The sequence below is a fragment of the Geotrypetes seraphini genome, chromosome 4 (assembly GCF_902459505.1).
Source record: "Geotrypetes seraphini chromosome 4, aGeoSer1.1, whole genome shotgun sequence".
In the NCBI taxonomy this organism is placed as follows: Eukaryota; Metazoa; Chordata; class Amphibia; order Gymnophiona; family Dermophiidae; genus Geotrypetes; species Geotrypetes seraphini.
The window spans coordinates 166,485,650-166,501,416 of NC_047087.1; the positions used below are offsets into that span (position 1 = coordinate 166,485,650).

A 15,767-nucleotide genomic window follows, 5' to 3' on the forward strand; every position below is an offset into this window, starting at 1 on the left:
TCCATTTCTTCTGAGAGGGCGACCATTTTCCCTATTCTAGATGACCAATGCAATAACCTCCCCAGCCATAAAGACTGGCATCCATTGTGAGGATCACCCTAGAATCTATGTGAAGTTGCATACCCCTGGCCAGCGTGCTTTCTGGAGCTACCAAACAGGCTGTGCCATGCATTCAGAATCCAGGCCTTCAGTGGAGTCTGAGGTGACCATCGGGACAACAGCATGTTCTGAAGAGAGCATTAAGTGTGTCTTCACCAATGACACCACCTCTATGGGTGCCACTAGGGTCTAGCACCTGAAGATAATGCCAGGTCATGAGAGCCTGCACTGCTAAGATTTCTGCAATTTGGCATTGCAGCTTCTGTCTATGTGGCTTGGGAAGAAAAACACAGCCTACAGCCATGTGAAATCAAATTCCCAGGTATTCCAGGAATTGAGTTGGCTCCAGATGGCTGAACCGAGAATTGATTATCCAGCCTAGAAATTGCATTCCACTGTAATCTTCCCTTAGGCATTGGACAGGGCTCTGATTAGTCAGTCGTCCAGACATGGGTGTACCTGGATCCCTGCCTTGCGTAGATGTGCTGCAGCAACAACAATCATCTTGATGAACATCCGAGGCACTGTGGTGAGCCTGAAGAGAACAGCTAAGAACTGAAAATGTCTCTCCAATAGCTGGAACCAGAGGTACCGCCTGTTAGCAGGGATGTGTAAATAGGCCTCCATCAAATCTAGCAAGGCTAAAAACTCCCCCAGCACTACTGAGGTAATGACTGGCCATATGATCTCCATGTGGAAGCATGGAACCGTCAGTGCTGCATTGACTGTCTGTAGGTCCAGGATTGGCCCCCAGTCCTCAGAGTCTCTTTTTGGGCACAATGAAGTATATAGAGTATCTGCCTAAGCCCAATTCTCCCTCAGGTACAGGCTCTATGGTTCAAATATCTAAGATCTGCTTCACTGTCGCTCAGATCTTGATTGCCTTTTCTAGTTGACCAGCCAGAGAATCCAGAAATAAATCTTGTAATCTTCCTGAATTATGTTTAGTACCCACTAAGCCAAGCAAAACTCCTCCCAAGCCTCCCAGAATTCCGATAGCCTCCCTCCAATCTACATGGTTGTGTCTTGGAGGCTGCTGAAGGGCATCTGATATCTCTTAAGATCTGCCTAGACCCCTGGTAGGCTATCTGACCAGAGGATCCCTTGTATGCTTGCAAAAATGCCAAGAGCCCCAAAATATACCACACCTGGACCCTTTAGTGGTCCTGGGACAAGCATCCAGCAAGGTCTTCGGATGTCGTTCCACCACACTGGCCATCAGATCATCCAAACCCTTGCCAAAGAGCATTTGTTCCTTGAAAGGTAGCCTGCTCAAAGTGGCTTTGGATGAAGAGTCACCTGCCCATTGCTTGATCCAGAGCATTCTGTGTCATAAAAATCAGAATAAAAACATACATACCTGCCTCAAGAAATCAACACCTGGCATCGAAAAGCCTAGTACAGCAGAAGAGAGAAGGCTTAAGTCAGGGATGTCCAACTTTGGCTTCACTGGGCCACATTGGCTGAAAAAAAAGTTTCTGGGGCCGCACAAACGCTGCAGCAAGACAGAGGAGGAAGCAGGCAAGACGGTAAACACCCGAGGCAGCAGAGGAAAACACTGCATCACCCTCGACCGTGGCCATACAAAATACTTCACGGTGCCGCATGCGGCCCTCGGGCCACAAGTTGGACACCCCTGGCTTAGGTAGTCAGAGGTGGGAGTGGGGAGAATGGGCTAGTGAGAGAAGGACCCAGGCCTATAAGCCACTCTAACCACTGCATTCATGGTGAAAAATGTGAGTCCACCAACCCACTCCCAAAAAAACCCCAACTCCTACTGTACTGCCATTTAGGTGCCATCTGCAGCCATAAGGGCTATTGGGGTGGTAGCAGGTAGGTATAGTAGGATTTGGGGAGTGTTTTGGAGGGCTTAATATGGCCTGCAAGGGAGTTTTGGTGAGATGTTTATGTGGCACCCTTTTTGTGAAGTTCACAGCAGTACCCTGTAAGGTGCTCCACTACTCTGTTTTCATGTCTGGATGGCCAGTCCATCACTTTTCTGGACCCTCCCATGTCCAAAAGGTCTTGTTCTAGGCATTTCAGACTTAGATAATTTTTTGGATGAGAATGTGATAGACAACTTGGCGGTCTGGACGATCAAACGGCTGGACGTAGAAGTAGACGATATTCGTGGAAAAAATATTTGGGACATATTTTTAAGAATGGAATTTAGATGCTGCCAACTTTGGGTGACTAGCACCCTATGCCAAAACGGACATAGACGTATATTTTTTTATTATACCACTCCACGTGTTTGGTTATTGCAGACCAATTTCTGTAATGTCTATTGCTGGAAAAGTGAGAGAACGTGTGGTGTGTCACAATCCTATCCCTAAGGCGCAGCTTTTGCCAGGACGCCTTATAGCTAAAGCCAGCCCTTCCATTCAGAGTGCTAACCATGGGGATAGGGTTGTGACTAAGAATAGGGAAAAACCTTACTTTCCCTTTAATCCTGAAAATGCTGATCTCAAGGGGGTAGAGGGGTGTGAGGAGAATCACCTAGAACAGCCTCAGAGAAATCTCTCTCCCTCCAGTAACTCCCAGCTGAAGGAGATAACGAGAAAGCCTAGGAAGACTAGGCAAGCTTTGCAGGCAGCTCCTCCTCCTCAGAGAGCAGGGTGTGTTCGCCTGGATACTTTAGAAGCTGCTCTGAGGAGGAGAAAGGCAGTTCACCCTGGGCCAGCCCAGGAGGAGGTCACTCCAGGCTATTCTCCTGAGTCCCAGGACATTGAAATGCAGGAGATTGACACTGACCCTTTTGCCAGCCAGCCAGCACAGCAAGAACCCATGGACTGTTTGGAAACTCCCAGTCTGCCTGAAGACATTCTAATGGAGGAAAGCTAAGTGGCAGGGCTGGGTTGTTTGGGATTGATAACATGTTCTATCTGTTGATGCACTGCTAAGGAAATGTCCTTTTAACTGAGAGTTTAATGGGACTTGTGCTGCCCTGCTTATATGAGGCAGGAAGAAAGGAAAAAAAAAAAAACGTTTTTGTTTCTGGGCTTGTTTTTGGTTACAAGTTCCAGCATAGTTAAGCTTGCTTTGGGGTTGAGTATGCAATTAGGAGAAAAGGGAGTAATTCATCGGGGAGAATCCACTTTCCATACAGGTTGGGTTAGTGGGGCCATTAGTGGCATTCTGAAATTCAGAAGATTAATTGGTGGATTCACTTGCTCCCCCTTCCCCCACACCAACTCCAGGGAATTGGTGAGAGCCAAGCTAACATAGCTTGTAGGCTGGTGTACAGAACTGTTGAAAGTGCTAGCCGTAGTGGGGAGGTTGTTGTCTGAAAGGTAAAGGCAACATCACTTATTATTTTTCCTTACCTGAGCTGTTTGAATGAAGCTGAGAGCGGACACTTAAACGTTTGGTCAGCCCATGCTCGTGTTTTGTATGGATTTATTTCTTGGCCGCTGCTGGGAGTATGGACGGACTGGAAGTTAACTCCCAGTGTCATACCACTGAATAAAGTGAGCATTGCATGGGAAATGAATTGACTCTTTTTGCCTTTTTGTTTTTTTTATTATTCCATGCCTTGAGAGTGAATGTCATACAGCAGGACTTCCTTCCTTCAGGGGAAGCACGCAGAAGTATCTTTAATGTGAACGTGGTCCGGTCCTAATTGAGGTACAGGTATCGGGTGCGTTACAGGTGTTGGAGCATTTGGAGGATGTGGTTGAGAAGTAGAAATGGTTGGATAAAAATCAGTATGGGTTCAGGAAATCACTTGGGGTTAAAACTTTGATGTTGTCAGCATTGTTGTCAGTTTTTTGACAAGGCATGTATAAGGGGACTATGTTTTGTCTACTATATTTGGATGTGTCAGCAGCTTTCAACACTGTTGATGTGGGGATACTATTGTGTAGATCAGGGTTGTCCAGTGTCGGTCCTCGAGGATCCCCAGAGTCTGCAATTCATTATATTCAGTGTATTTGCATGAGATTTATTTGTATGCACTGCTTCCATTGTATACAAATAGGTCTCATGCACATTAATTTGGGAAATCCTGAAAATCTGACCTGGCTAGGGCAGAGGTTGGATGCCTTTGGTGTAGATTGTTGAGGGTAAAGCGAGTGGTAAAGTGTTGAAATGGTTCCATTCATTAATGGGGCGTAGATTTGTGGTTAAGAGTAGAGGGGGTATTCCCAGTTATGTTATTATTGAAGGGGATGCTTCAGGGATCAGCCTTATCAGCTCTGTTGTTTAATATTTATATGGCATCTTTGGGAAGAGATCTTGGAAATTTAGAGGTTCATTATCACATCTACGCCAATGATGTGCAATTACAAGGGGAATTAATTGGGTCTCTGTGAAGTTGACATTGTATGACATAAATTGGTGACTGGATGAGGGGAAATGGATTAGTTTTGAATTTAGATAAGACTGAGATTATGTTTATTGGAAAGGATCAACCTCTGATGCAGGCTTCAGTGATATGGGTGGGTGATACAAATATACTTGTATTGTCACAAATGAGGTTATTATCTATTTGCACTCAAAATTAACAATGCAAGCGTATATTTTGCCGGTGGTAAAGGCATCATTTTTTCAACTACGGATGCTGTCTAGAGTCAAGCCAATGTTGTCTGTGTGATTTTAGGACAATGGTACAATATCTGGTGATCTGTAGCAGTGGAATAGTAAGAGGGGGGGCTGTCTACCCCAAGCGTCATGTTATTGGGGCGCTAGCATCCATCCTCCTCTCCACCACCCTGCCTCTTCCCACTCCTCGCCATGTGTGCACCCCCTTCCCTTCCCCGTACCTCTAGTTGTAGCTGTTGCTCGTGGCAGTCAACCACGTGCTCCTCCAACCCTGTCGGCTCTCCCACTGACATCACTTCTGGGTGCCGTGCATAGGAAGTGATGTCAGAGGGAGAGCTGACAGGGGTTGCAAGAAGCACATGGTTTACCGCCACGAGCAACAACTTCAACTAGAGGTATGGGGGAAGGGATGGGGACGCACGAGGTGAGAAGTGGGAAGAGGCAGGGCGGAAAGGGAGGGTGCCACCACTCAGGGAGCCTCTCATCCTCACTACGCCACTGATCTGTAGACTCTGCTCTGTGGTTAGGGTTGGCACAATCAAACATATGAGCATTGCAGGTAAATCAGAATACAGCTGCTAGGATGATTACGGGAGCCTCACGTTCTGAACATGTACAACCACTTCTGAAGCAGCTACATTGGTGGCCTGTAATATATAGAATTGAATATAAAATCTTACCAATTCATCAAGTTGTGTATGGCCATTCCTCCTGGCATCTGTCTTAAGTCTTAACAAAATTATGTACCTAGCAGATATTTATGATCTGAATCTGCTTTGAGACCATATGTGACTACACAATCCTCTGTGATTTCTATTTCTGGTTCATGTTTGTGGAATGCTTTGCCAGAAGCCCTTAGACTGTGCAGTAATGTGGGAACATTTAAGAAAATGCTAAAGACTAACTTGTTTGTAAAAGCCTTTTTGCCCCTTTGACTTGTGTGTGACTGGCAGTTGACAGATATGATGTGTTTCAGATATTTATGATGCCATTATTATGCCTTGATTGTGTATGTTGTTGTTATGCTCCACTTAGGTTTTAAGTGGAATACAAGTTTTTAAAATAAATTAAAATGAATGGGGATGTTAAACACAATCCAGGTGATTATTCAAATTGATTAAAGTGGGCAGGAGAGGCTTCTGCTGCTTAAATCACTTGTCTCTGCAACCCAAAGATATTCAGCAGTATTTAACTGGTTAGTATTGCTGAATATTTGTGGTCAGTGAGTGCACCAGGCAGCTTACTTACCGTCTTTACGTTCCAGGGGCAGAGTTGGCACTTATGTAATTAAGAGCTGATATTCAGCCCTTGACCACATAATATACCGTAACTGCTTAAATTGGGCCACATAAATAACAGTCCCATCTTTACGCAGTTCAGGTTATGTGGCCAACCTAAAAACTGGATATTAAAAATGCTAGCCTCTGGCATTGCAGCCGGTAGCATACATAAAAAAAAAAAAGATCCTCTTGTGTGAAAGTTTTTTGGAGGGCCGTACTCCGCTTTCTAGAAAGGCTTTTTGGCCAATCTCTTCCAATGTCGACGGTAGGCTTACTTCTAGATTGGTCTGAATCTTTGAGGGTGTCTGCTCGGGGATATCGGATGCTGATTTGGAAGGCTTCTGTTGTAGGTAAGAAGATCATACTTAGTGTATGGATGCAACCGACCGCACCTGCTTACTGGGCTTGGAGGAACCATTTTCATAATTTGATGTTCTTGGAGCAACGGCATGCACGCTTGTCTTTCAAGCGGAAAAAAGGTTTTTTGCAGATCTGGGACTCCTATTTTCAATTGCTTTCCCCTAGGGCCAGAAGTCTACCAATGAGGTTCACCAGTCCTTTATTTGCTTACATCCTCTTTCCTGACACCATTTATTACTAAAGGAAAAAATTGAGGAAAAGGAGGGTTAGTAAAGAATCAAAAAAAGCAGGAGAGGGATGGATGGGAAAGCGAGGGAGAAAGAAATTCTAACCAGGCGGTCAGTGAGATGAAAAAAGGAGAAGATGTAGTTATTTTGTATAACTTCTTTGTTATTATTTATTGAGAGGTGGTATAAAAGATACTTAAACATGACATACCTAGCTTGATCACAGAAAGGTTGGGATGCTGTGCAGCCAAATTTGTCAGTTCCTAAAATATAAACATGTTAAAGATAAGTACAAACCCATTATATAGATGAAGTTCATGAAGTTCTCAAAATTTTAAAAAGAATTTATCTATTTATTATATCCCATCATATATACAGTATACAAGATTATAATTTTATAACTTCAAACATGCATAAAAGGTAGGTGCCTACTTTGTGGGCTGTGGTAAGTTTTTAAAAGGAATATATATGAATATTCTGCTGAGAGCTTATCCCGCTAAAGACATTAGCAGACTTTTATACCTGAACACAAGAAATGCACTGCTGAGTCAGAGCAAGGTCCTACAAGCCCAGCATCCTATCTCCAACAGTAGCCAGTCCAGAAGTCAAGTACTCCGAAGATCCCAAAAAGGTAAAAAGGATTGTGGATTTGATATACTGTCTTTTTGGCGTACAAACAGTTTTACATTTATTACACACCAGTGGCGTACCTAGCATATGTGACACCCAGGGCCCATCATTTTTTGACACACCCCCTCCCCCATCTATATGAAAAATATGATTTTTAGTAACAATCCACATATCGCACAAGAGAGTACTTAGGAAAAGGCAGCATCTTAAACACTGCAGTGAGCTCTAGAACACCAACACATACATTGTAAAACTAAACTAGCCAGATCCCAAAAAGTCAATTGACCCTGCAGTCAATGCCAACTGAAAACTATGGTTCTTTTCATACAGAACAGAGATACACCCACGCCCAATATGGAATAATCACAAACTAAAAATAGAAATACGTAGACAAAAATTAAATTGAACAGCCAAGAAACCAGACTCTGCATACAATGCAACACCACAACACCACAAAAACAGTAACACATGTCCTCTAATACTGTGCAAAATATAAAGACAGTAGATGTAAATTTGAAAAAACTGATACATAGCAATCACCACTTTATAAATTTACAAATAAAAACAAAACAAATAATGAGAAATAAGAAAATATAATTTTATTGGACTAATCCATTTTTCAATTAGATTTCATAGACCAAATCTTTCTTCAGGACAGTACTGTTATGGTATCCTGTCCTGACCTGAGGAAAAGGGGTTAGTACAAAAAGTTGCCTTATTTCCATTTCCTATTTATAAAATTATATCAATACAGTTGCAATACTACTTGATTCTAAGTAAAGCAACAAAAAACTCTTTCTATCTTTTGTCATTTCTGCTTTAATCATGTTCTCTTCTTTCTATACAGCATTTGTCCTCTCTCCCTTCCATGTAACATCTGTCCTCTCTTTGCCCCTGCTACCCAGCTTGTGCCCTCTCTACCCCTTCCATCTACTGTCCACCCTCTCTCTGCCCCTTGCATCCACTGTTCACCCTCTCTCTGTTCCATATGGCATCTTCCCTCTTTCTATGTCCCTTCAATAAGCTGTATATCCTGTGCCCTTTCTCTCCTTTGTACATGATTCATTTTGGCTTCACCCCCTCCCCTATGCTCTTGCATCTCTCTTCTCCTTTCCTTCCTTCCTTCTCACTCCACCCCATGGTCTGGCATCTCTATCTCCTTCCCTTCTCTCCCCCATGCCCTGGCATCTCCCTCCTATCTCTCCCTCTGGCACCTCCTCTCCTTTCTTTCCCTCTGGTCTGGCATTTTGTCTCCTTTAGTTTCCCTTCCTTCCCCCCATGCTCAGTCCCACTCCATTATCTAGCATCTCTTCTCCTTCCTTTCTCTCCTTCCTAACACCTGGTCTGGCATCTGCCTCCTCCCCCTCCCCCTGACATCTCTCCCCCCCCCCATGGTCTGGTAGCTCCTTTCCTTTCCTTTACTCCCATGGTCTTGGCATCTCTTTCCTCTCCCTTCCCTGGTGTTCCTTCTCCCCTCTCTCTCCCCAATTGGGTGCTGCAGCAGCAGCACTTCTCTTCCCCTCCCCAATTGGGTGCTGAAGCATTTCTCTTCCCCTCCCCCCAAAAAATTGGGTGCAACAGCAGAACATTTCTCTTCCCCCTCCCCTCCCCCATTGGGTGTAGCAACATACCTCTTCCCCCTCCCCCATGGATGCAGCAGCAGCATTTCTTTCTTGCCCCCTCCCCAAATGGGTGCAGCAGCAGCATCTCTCTTCCCCCTCCCCCCTTGGGTGCAGCAACAGCATCTCTCTTCTCCCCTGCCCCACTTGGGTGCAGCAGCAGCATTTCTCTTCCCATCTTTTCCATCGGCAGAGTCGCAAGCTTCCCTCAATTGTTGACCTCTTGCTGCTCTTCCTTTGGGCCTTCCTCATTGCGGGGTCCTGCCTTCGCGGAAACAGAAAGTAGGCAGGACCTGGCAGCCAGGAAGGCCCGAAGCAAGGAAGAGCAACAAGACAAGTTTTAACTTCCCTCCGTCGCTGACCTATCTCCCTTAGCTTCCCTCCGTCGCTGACCTTAGCCCTAGTGAACTCATGCTCGGGGGCTCAAACTTGTGCATGATGACTTCTCTTCTCCTCCACCCCCCACCCCCCGAACTTAACTTCCAGTTTCGGAGGGAAGAGAAGGGAAGCTGGCACGCACACCTTAAAGTCTCAAAGCATGAGTTCGCTAGGGACTAAGGTGGGAAATCGCCAAGCCGGTGAGAGGTGGGGGTTGTTCTTTTTTAAAAAAATGTTGAGCAGCGGCAGGATTCGCGATAGATGGCAACCGGGTGATCACCTAAATTAGCCGGGCGCAGCACCCGGCTAAAAGGCCCTAGGGCAGTGGTAGGCAAACTCATTAGTCAAAAGAGCCAAAATTGGCACTACAACGATTAAGATTTTTTTTGAGAGCCATACCCCGTGCCCGCTTGCGCTACAATGGCTATGTCAACCCGATTGACACCCCGCTCATCCACACGTAGTCAAAATTGATTTGTGGCAGAGCCTAGAGAATGACAGGGGAAAAAATTTGTCTCTGTCCCTTCCCCGTCAGCTCAGTCCCCATCCCCGCAAACCACCTGATTCCATCCACACAAGCCTTGAATTGTTTTATATTGAACTTATTATATTAAAGTATAAAAAGAAATAATATGCTGTACAATTGTCAATTTATAAATCAGCATCTTCTCCCTACTCTCTCTTACCCATTTTCCTTCAGCGTCCTCAGCCCACTCTCTCTCCACTTCCCTTCAGCGCACGAATATAAAAACAAGCATGCAATTTTATATCATTTTCATTCTATTCATTTATAGAAATTACAATCTAAATAATGCCAGTCACATAACAAAACATGATTTTATACAAATAATTCCCTGCACAGTCAAGCCTGCAAGGATTACTAGATGTCTTTCAGCAGCTCCCCTCCCTCCCTCCCTCCCCCTCACCTTCGTGGCCAAGTCAAAATGATCTACCAACAATAAAATTTTAAAAACACAAAGCACACTGTACACAGAGAAAATGTTAATTATCATTTATATTCCGCGGGTTTTTAAAGAAGTCAAGGCAGATGACTTTATGCAATGTCACCTCAGTAACAACTATACAAAAATAGACAAATATACCCCCTCCCTTTTTACTAAACTGCGATAGCGTTTTTTAGCGCAGGGAGCTGTGCTGAATATTCTGCGCTGCTCTTGATGCTCATAGGCTCTCTGCGCTAAAAAACGCTATTGCAGTTTAGTAAAAGGGGGCCATAGTGCAAAATATAGACAGCGGATATAAATTCTCAAAACGAACACATTTTGATCACTAAATTGAAAATAAAATCATTTTTCCTACCTTTGTTTGGTAATTTCATCAGTCTCTAGTGAAGCTTTCTTCTTCTGACTGTGCATCCAATATTTCTTCCCTTCTTTCAGGCTCCTGTATGCTTCCTCTCCTCCAGACCTCATTCCCTCCCCCAACTTTTTCTTTTCTTTCACCCTGCCCCCTTCTTTCTTTCTCTTTCCATACCTCCTTCTCAACATCACTGGTACATCTTACCCATGGTTTAGTTCATATTTGACGGATCAGACCTATTCTGTTTCTCATTCTGGTATTCTTTCCAGTTCTCATCCGCTCTTATCTGGTGTTCCACAGGGTTCTGTTCTTGGGCCTATTCTCTTTAATATCTTTCTCGTGCCCCCAACACTATTACTACATACACTCAGCTTTACCTTTTCATTTATGCTGATGATATACAGTTATTGCATCCTTTCAATTCTAATAATCCCAATGACCATTCTCTGATATCTGCAAAACTGGATGAGGTTTTTGACTCGTTAACCATAGATAGATTAAAAATCAATTTTCAGAAAACTTTTACCATGATCTTTTCTCCAATTAAGCATGCATTGAGTCTTCCAGTTCATATTTTTAGTTTGAAAGGTAATCCTTTATCATATTCAACATCGATTAAAATCCTATGTGTCACCTTGGGTTTTCCAAAGTAATTTCATCTTCTTTTCTACAGCTTCATCAGCTTCGCTCAGTCAGGTCACTATTAAATCGTAATTCTTTACGAATCCTTGTACATTAACTAGTTGTTTCTAGATTGGATTATTGCAATTCATTACTAATTGGACTTCCACAGTACCAACGGTGTCAACTCTAGCTAGTACAAAATACTGCGCTTAGGCTTCTTTATAATCGTTCAAAATTTGATCATATTACACCACTTCTCAAAATTGAGCTCATGCTTCCAGTCTCTTTCAGGATACCTTCCAAATATAACCTCACTTTTCAGATTCTGGACTCTGGTTTTCCTCTATTTTTATTTTCTCATTTGATTCCATATTCACCCAGGAGGGAGTTGCATTCCGCCAATCAATCCTTACTACCTATTTCATCCTTTAGGCAGTTGTTTCTGGATATTTACAGAGACTCTTTGGTTATCAAATGGTATCGCCCTTCCTTTTGCATTTCCCCTATATTGTTCTCTTTCCTATCGTTCCAGTAGATCCTGTGTATTTTAATATATGTTACCCTAGTTTACTAGTTTTATTATGTACACACCGCTTAGAAGACTGATAAGTGGTATATAAAATTTTTATTAAACTTGAAACTCTAGTTTCTCTGTAATGGCTCCAACACTCTCTTCCATTATATATGGGAACAGAAAAATCTCTTAAGCCATTTAAGTCTCACTTGAAAGCATATTATTTCAAAATGGCATTTGAACCTAGTTCCTAATAGTTTGTCACTTTGCAACTTTTTCCCATTACCTGTGACTAGGAAGTCATTGTCTTTGCAACTTTTTCTCATTACTTCTGACTTGGTAGTCATTATCCTTGTAACTTTTTCTCACTACTTGTGACTACTTGTGACATCATCTTATGCTTCTCTCTACTTTTCTTACTTCCTATTCTTTCCTTATCCTTAATCTACCCTCTTGTTCCTATCCTGCTTGTTTTTTCCCCTCAAGATATTGTAAACCTTTCCTGCTCTTTATTGTCCTCTTGTGCCTAGTTTGGTTAATTGGTCTGCGCACAGTTCCCTTGTTATGTTTTTATTTTATTGATTTTAAATATAGCCCACTGTTTTTATTTATTGTACACCACTTTGATTTGACTTTTTTGTTAAAAATGGCGGTATATCAAATAAAATAACTACACTTCTCTCTCTGTATTCGCTGTGATAGGGGATTAACAGACCTGCGAATACAGAAAAAACGCAAATAACTTTTTCATATGTTATTTGCTGTTTTCTTTTTTTTTTTTAATAATCTTTATTCATTTTCAAACAATAAGTATATCAATATGTTAAATCAAATTAATCATAAATATATCACTTAATAATCATCAATAGTACAAATAATATGCTATTATCATCCACCCTTCCCACCCCTTTCTATTATATAATCAAATACATTGTACAATATATAATAAAAAAAACTCATAAAATTATCCCCCCACCCCCCTCATAATTGAACCTGTAAAATTAAGGGGAAAATGTCATCTAATCAGAACAATATTTTGTTAATGGCTCCCACACATCTTGAAATTTTCTAAAACACCCTCGCTGTATTGCAATAAATCTTTCCATTTTATATATGTGACATAGGCACGAAGAACAAGGAACATGAATATAAGATGCTAGGTGTGACATTGAGCAAGAGCGGACAGGAAAGAGACCTGGGGATACTGATAGACCGGACACTTAAACCGTTGGCACAATGCGCAGCGGCTGCAAAGAAAGCAAACGGGATGTTGGGCATGATTAAGAAGGGAATCACAAGTAGATCGGCTAACGTCATAATGCCGCTTTACAGAGCAATGGTCAGGCCACACCTGGAGTATTGTATCCAATACTGGTCTCCCTACCTAAAAAAGGATAACCCTGCTGGAAAGGGTGCAGAGGCGAGCTACAAAGTTAGTAAAAGGTATGGGAAATTTGAGCTACAAAGAACGCCTTAGAAAACTGAGCTTGTTCACCCTTGAGAAGAGAAGAATGCGTGGAGATATGATAGAGACTTTTAAAATACTAAAAGGATTTGATAAAATCCAGCAAGATGCATTGTTATTCACGTTGTCAAATGTGACTCGGACAAGAGGTCATGTACTGAAATTGAGAGGCAACAGACCCAAGACAAATGTCAGGAAGTTCTGTTTCACACAGCGAGTGGTGGACACTTGGAACGCTCTCCCGGAGGAGGTTGTGACGGAGACCTCCATTATAGGATTCAAGGGCAAGTTGGATGCATACCTCCTTGCAAATCACATTGAGGGATACAAGTAAACAAGGTCTCATCTGGGAACACCTGGGTCTTCATTAGGAAGCACCTAGTTGGGCCTCCGCGTGTGCGGGTCACCAGACTGGATGGACCAAGGGTCTGATTCGGTGAAGGCATTTCTTATGTTCTTACTCTAGTTCTTCCAATTATAAGTACTATCTTTGAAAGGAGAATGTATGTAAAAACAAAGCAGCATATCATAAAATACAATAGTATGCAAATCTGCTGATGGTGCATCTTCAGGGCCATAATTATATTGAGAGTCATTCTATTCTTTCTTATTGGCCGTAGTGATGACACTCCAATATCAAGGGTTAAGCTGGAATCCCCATCCGGATATTATATCATTCAAAAACTACTCTTTCCCTCAGGAAAACCCCCAGAAAAAGTAAAGATGTTTGGGATCTTGAGGCTCACCATGAATCATAACTGGAGGTCTCAACAGCTTAATCTCCATTGGAATTTATGAACGAACCATTTGCTGAGTCCTCAACAGTACTCTTCTAACAAATTGATGTCCCTGAGATTTCTGAAAGAAAGTTTTGTATCAGCAACCAGGGCCTGACACACGCATTGTCCCCCCGTAGATATTCTGAGAAGTAGGAACCAGTAATGTATGCCTCAGAACCGGCAATATCCATATATTCCAGGTTAAGGACGCTGGTCAGAAGCACGTTGAAATGAATCGGGAAAGGCAGTTTCAATTTATACTGGAGAGCGAATTAAGTCTCAGCTTCGATGAGATCTTCAGTATATATCAAAACTCGCCAACTAGCTAAAGCTCGTCACCTCTGTCTCAACCCAGAACCAGAAATTTTTAATCAATAATCCGGAAACATGTGATGGGGACAAACCAATAAGTTCTCCTTCAACGATTCCCCAGGCCTTTTCAGGAGCCCTCCAGTCAAAGGACGAGGCAAAAAGAAAAAAGAAAATCGATCCAACTTCCGTTTCTGAGACCCACCGTGATTTTTCACACGATCCAATGTGGGCATCTACACCAGGGCTCTCTCTAAAGCTCCCCCACACTTCTTCCAATACAATTGAATTCAGAGCCATAGCGATCACCACTGTGAGTATCTTCTCTGTTTCATTTCCGCATTGTATCTTTTATTTGACTTTACTTAAAGCCTCTTTATATTTTATTTACTTTCTTTCTTTAAACAATAACCAGTTTAAAGAGGAGGGAACAGAATTCAATGTTCTCATAGATCCATATTTAGAACTTCCAAACGTCAGATAGTTTCTGCATACATTAAATTACAGCATCAGGTATTTTATTAAAACTTAGAATCTTATCCTGTTTTAAAATGCTTCTAATTCCAACTGTTCTAATTCAGTTAAAAGTCTGTTGTAGTGGCCCTCTTAATGATAAAAATAAAACTTAAAATATATATTCATTTAATTCAATAGATCTGAATTTTTATTATTTTTCAAGCTAAATTTTTCCTCTTACCAGCATTTTAATTCTCAATTCATGGGTATTTTTTGAGAAGATAAGAACTCCTTAAGTTTTTCCGGGTCATCAAAGAAGTAAAACTTATCTTTATAAGTGATTTTCATTTGTGCTGGGTAGAATATTCCATACTTTGCTCCTATTTCTTGTAAAGGTTCTCTTAGCTGTAAAAACTTTTGCCGTAGGTGAACAGTTTCCTTAGCTAAATCCGGAGTGAAAAACAATTTAGAGTCTTTATATACTATATTTTGTATTTCTCTAGCCGCTTTTAAAATATCCAGAACATGTTGGAATCTCAATAATTTGAGTATTACAGTTCTTGGCTTACCTGACTTTTGGATTTTTTTGCTCCTATTCTGTGAGCTCTTTCTATTTCTATTGGTGTTTTTATCTTTAGTGAAAGAACCTTTGGAATCATTTCTTCTAAAAATGAAATCATATTTTTTACTTCACTTCCTTCTTTTAATTATGTAATTCTTAAATTCTGTTTTCTAGAACAATTTTCAAGATCTATCATTCTCTTCAGCATTACTTTTAACATTTCAAGATCCTCTTTATTCTCTTGCTGTATTTGTTCTATTTTTCCTACTCTTGTTTCCATATTATCAATTCTGTTGGTAATTATATCTAGTTTGCTGTTCATTTGATTCATTTTCTTTCTCATCTCCATTAAATTCAGACATGTTTACCAATTTGTCCATAAGATCTATAACATCCAGTGCATCTATAGATGATAAACTTCCACTTGATGTCTGTGGATCCTCCTTTAATCTTTTTTTTTTCCTATAGACTTTGTTGAAATTTCCTGTATCTTCTGTTTAGTAGATGTCATCCTTAAAAATTTTCCCACAAATAAGACAAAAAAGAATAATTATTGTATATTAAATTCTTGTATCAGATGCTCAGAGAAGGGAGCTCAGACTT

The 15,767-nt window shown here is 41.6% G+C and overlaps 1 protein-coding gene across 4 annotated transcripts in view; it reads right to left on the reverse strand.

The window, feature by feature from the left end:
• Positions 1-15,767, reverse strand: part of LOC117359509 (C-factor-like) — a 232,977-nt gene that overhangs the window by 58,432 nt on the left and 158,778 nt on the right. For all 4 annotated transcript variants that reach the window (XM_033942427.1, XM_033942424.1, XM_033942428.1 and 1 more), the window contains one exon: positions 6,720-6,771. In XM_033942427.1, coding sequence (XP_033798318.1) covers positions 6,720-6,771 — 52 coding nt within the window. The remainder of the gene's footprint in view (positions 1-6,719; positions 6,772-15,767) is intronic.